This window comes from Apis dorsata, unplaced genomic scaffold (genome assembly GCF_000469605.1).
Source record: "Apis dorsata unplaced genomic scaffold, Apis dorsata 1.3 scaffold_265, whole genome shotgun sequence".
NCBI lineage: Eukaryota > Metazoa > Arthropoda > Insecta > Hymenoptera > Apidae > Apis > Apis dorsata.
Genome location: NW_006263543.1, coordinates 1,058,153 through 1,063,011, shown reverse-complemented (window position 1 = coordinate 1,063,011; position 4,859 = coordinate 1,058,153). Strand labels below are relative to the sequence as shown.

At 38.7% G+C, this 4,859-nt stretch overlaps 1 protein-coding gene across 6 annotated transcripts in view; it reads right to left on the bottom strand.

Annotated features, from left to right (window-relative positions):
• LOC102676230 (sodium/calcium exchanger 3) overlaps window positions 1-4,859 on the bottom strand; it is an 88,963-nt gene that overhangs the window by 57,656 nt on the left and 26,448 nt on the right. For all 6 annotated transcript variants that reach the window (XM_031510865.1, XM_006616505.2, XM_006616508.2 and 3 more), the window contains exon 4: window positions 4,348-4,439. In XM_031510865.1, coding sequence (XP_031366725.1) covers window positions 4,348-4,439 — 92 coding nt within the window. The remainder of the gene's footprint in view (window positions 1-4,347; window positions 4,440-4,859) is intronic.

Genomic DNA, 4,859 nt, shown 5'->3' with positions numbered 1-4,859 from the left:
CGTTTCAAATTTCTAAAAATTTCAAAAAAAAAAAAAAAAAAAATGTATCCCGTGACAACTAACAAGTAGATCGATCATTTATAGGTTAAAAATTCTAATTTTTTTTTTTAAACTCGATCTAGAAATTCCAGCTCGATATTGATGACAATATTCGAATTGATTAATATATTTATTCATCTCGATATTTCGAAAATTAAAACTGGCAGTGATAAATTGTTAAATCGACTTAATTTAAGTAGGTGAGGCACGTAGTAGCGAAAACAAATCAAATTTTACGGATCGATGGCGAAGCCTGGTGCTCTACTCGACGAGCCAGTTTTCCAGGGACTTCGAACAAATTGTAAAAATGCATAACCGATTAAAGAACGAAAGTGGAACGAAGATACCACATACACCGTCGGTTTAATCGCTCGATCGCGATCGAACGAAATTACATTCGATCGAATCGAAAGATTTCGTCAAGTTTAAAACGTTGAATCGTTCCGCTTTTCAACCGATCGCGACCCCGAAGCCATTTATCCCAACCAGGCCATTAAGCTCTCCTTCCTTCCATCTCTTCTCTTCTCGAGAATTCTTCATCAACTTCCTTTCGAGTTAACCGTCCGTTAATTAACCAATTAATTAATTCTGGAACAAGCGGTTATAAATACAACCCTCTTCCTCTCGACTATTATCGAGAAATCGATCTTCGAGAAGACGCGTCTTATGTCACGTTATCAAATATCGCGATTTATCTTCTTATACAAAGTACCGCCACGTCCACGAATAAAATAACGTGAAATTACGATTTACCCCGAATGATATCAAACGATATTAAACCGTACATTATCCGCGGCGAAATGCGTGTTAATCCATATTCATGAGTCGTGAGGCATAACCACAGCAACGCGTGGTGACGCGAGACCACGCGTAATATGCAAATCACGATCAAGCAAAAACAACGCTACGATCATGTGAAGAACACCGCTGAAAATCCACCTACATGCGGACATATTTCGTCCCAAATCCGTTCCACCTTATTTCTTTCCCTTATTGTCTTTCAATTTTCACGAGATTTCCTTCCATCTTTAAGAATCCTCAACAGCCAATTCCTCTCCTTCCCTTTCGTCGAAAACTCTCCGTGATAGATAACGGCTTTCCATTATCGGCTCGTCATAAATCCGTTTCCAAGATTCGTCCATCGATCGATCCATCGATCGTCCGAATCCCTTCTCTCAGAATTCCCTCGTCTCTAAAACGAAGAAATGAATTCTGTTGCGAGACTGTGAACAGCATTCCCTTCTTGCTCTCCTTCGAAAGGGAGGAGGGGGATGTTTCGTCCACGACGAGTCCACACGCAACGCGTAATAACGATATATGCGTGATGATATCTTCGATTTTTTCGATGTTGGATTTTCGAGCTATTGGAACGCAATCGGTGTCACTGGAATGCGGAGAATCGAGCGAATCGATGTCCTCCACCGCCACGCCACGCCCCTGTTAACCGAACCTTCTTGCTGAAGAGCTGTGTTATCGGATTCTCCGTGACGATTCTCCAAGGAATTCGCGTGTGCTTCTCGAATAAGTATTTTTCACCAGTTCTCTTCGCGCGTCAATTATTATTATTATTCGTGTATCTTTGGATAGAAGCAGCACTGTGATCGTTGGGCATCGTTATTTTTGTTAGAACGATACGAAAGGAAAAGAAAAATGATTCAAGATCGAAGTAACAGGTTGCAAAGTGTTTATTGGAAAGCATCAAATATCGTTCTTGATTAATTTCTTTTCTAATTTCTTCTCGTTTCACGAAGAATCCAAGTTATTCAAACGAATAACAAGAGTTTATTATACATGTGTAAAGGTGTAAGGATACTGATAGCATCGTCATCGTTAGATTTTTAGAAAGCAGATATCGTCATTCTTAATTTCTTTTCTAATTTCTCCTTGTTTCACGAAGAATCCAAATTATTTAAACGAATAAGGTTGAGTTTATTATACATATGTAAAGATGTAAGGATACTGATGGCATCGTCATCGTTAGATTTTTAGAAAGCAGATATCGTCGTTCTTGATTAATTTCTTTTCTAATTTCTCCTTGTTTCACGAAGAATCCAAATTATTTACACGAATAAGGTTGAGTTTATTATACATAGGGAAAGATGTAAGGATACTGATGGCATCGTCATCGTTAGATTTTTAGAAAGCAGATATCGTCGTTCTTGATTAATTTCTTTTCTAATTTCTCCTTATTTCACGAAGAATCCAAACGAATAAGGGTTGAGTTTATACATGTGTAAAGGTGTAAGGACTCATATCTTGTATATTTGTGCGCGAATCGAATATCGTTGAACGCGAGATACTGATAGCATCTTCATCTTTGTTAGAACGATACGAAAGAAAAAGAAAAATAATTCAAGATCGAAGTAATAGGTTGCAAAGTATTTTTTGGGGATCGATATCACCGTTATTTTCTTTTCTAATTTTTCTTTATTCTACGAAGAATCCAAGTTATCCAAACGAATAAGGGTTGAATTTATACATGTGTAAAGGTGTAAGGACTCGTATCTTGTATATTTGTGTGCGAATCGGGTGTCGCTGGACGCGATCGCCGTTTAGATTCTGTTTTGTCTGTTCCCCTTTTTCGAATCGCCCTTTTTACACGACATAACATAGCGAGCTCAGAGTAGTAGTGAAACAAAGGACATCGACACGATCCACATATAACACAATTCATTCCTATCTCTTTTATTAAATATATTCTTTCTTGCTGTTACTTTCTGACCAAATCACAACCTGTTCCCTAATAACAAGAAAAGATGGCAATTCGAAGAAACGAATAGATATCCTGTCGAAACAAAAATCGTTCTTCAAAAAAAACAAATCGAGGGGGCAAAGATTCCGCTCTTTACAATAGCGAATGTTTTCAAAGTTTCTAAAGTATTGCGCGTGATTTAGGAGGAGGCTGTAGGAAAATTGCTCTTTAAACCCTCGCGTATTTTCGCGAGGATGTCAAGTGTAAACCAGGCTTAATGCGGCTGAACTAGCAATTCGAAACGAACGAGCAGAGTTACAATGGTACGTACAAAGCAACTACACTCTGTATCGGATTGGAGAGATTCTAATGTACGTGAGCCATTACTGAGCTGGTTTGCGTTTATAGATAGCACGTGCTGGTAACCGATTCTATGCCGTTTGTCACGGATTCAAACAGTTTGGAGAAGCTAAACGACAGGAACGGTGAATCGATCCAGTTTCAAGTTAAATAAAAAAAAAAAACAAACAAAAAAAAAAAAAAAGGAATCAGACTTACGTCCATTCACGTTGGATCCAGTTGCGAAAAACGCGTGAAGCAAATTACACATATAATTAACAATTTTATGCTTCTTTTTTTATATAACGAAAATTCTCACTGAGAAATTTTTACTTCCTTCTTTTTTCATTTTTCATTTTTTTTTTTTTTTTTTTTGTTTGCATCAATCGCACGATAAATCAATTCACGACACGTGAATTGCGAACACGTTTCCCCATTTTTCTTTCTCGATCAATAATTTCGCGCTCGTCCCATACTCGCGATTTATTCGAAATTCGGGGCTCCTTGTCGCGATCTATCGTAAATGCTAATTTCAAGGAAATTATACGTGGCGAAAGGGAAAAGGAAGAAATTTCCGGCTCAATAACTTAACGGCGTCCGTGAATTCGAGAAGCCGATTTAAGGAAGCTCTGCTAATTTTTTCTCGAGTAACGCTCCATTTAATCTCGATCGCTGATCCACTTATTTCGCCTTCCTCGAATTGCCCGTTTCAAACTTCGCGCAATTAGCCAAATCGAAGGTCTTCTCTCGCGAAAAACTGTAATCACCGCAAAATTCACAACGATTCGAGCATGCTTCGTCGAAAAAATGAAAAAGAATCGAAATATAAAATACAAAATACAAAAGATAAAGAAATATCGAGAAATGTGTGATTCGGAGATCATTTCTTTCGTCTTCATCGTCCCTTAATCAAGAAGATTACTCGTCGCTTCATCGCGGACGATTACGAATGAAAAAAATGGATCGATGTCAGCAAATTTTGCGGCCAATTTTCTGCCTCCTTTTCTTTTTTTTTTTTCGTCTACGTTGGCAACGACTACTCTTCCAATAAGATTCCAATAATTTTGAACAAGAGACATTGATAGAACCCCTTTGACGTTCTCAATAAAGCGTATTCGCTTCGAAAAATACTTCGATTCCTTCAATTTCCATCTCTCGACAGTGAAAGAAAAATGGTTGTTGCCCTTCCTTTGATGCCCCCCCGCGAACAGAAAAATCACAGTTACGAATCTCGTTCTATTTTCACACGATGCATTTAGAAAAAGACTGCTACTCACCCCCTTGTAACTGTGGCTCACCCAGCTCGACGTAGAACAGGGCATCCTTCTCGTACGAATCCTCCTCGATGATCTCCAACGTGATCTCTTTTCTGGAAAAGAAAAAGAAGAAAAGGAAAAAAAAATAAAGCGGAAAGGGAAGAAAGAAAATACCGTGAGATTAATCCGTGTAGGAGGATCGGGTCGGGTATCGTATCACATTCGCCGAGTTTCGAAAGAAAGTTGGAAGGCAAAGTTGGGTTAAACTTCGGTAAACGGCTAAAGAACGGCTCGCAGCCTTAAAATAAGCGTCGATCTTTCCTTGTTGGCCGAGGAACTTCCGGTCCCAAGGCGTGCGACGCGCTTCCCGCAACTTTTTCGAGTCCATTGAATTTGTTTTGAGACGGCTCAATTTCATTCATGGTCCCTCTCGGCCGAGTTGCAAAATTAAACAACTCTCTCTCTCTCTCTCTCTTGGACTCAATTCTTCGTAGAATTTCGAAGGATTAAGTTTAGTAATTTAATATCTGAAC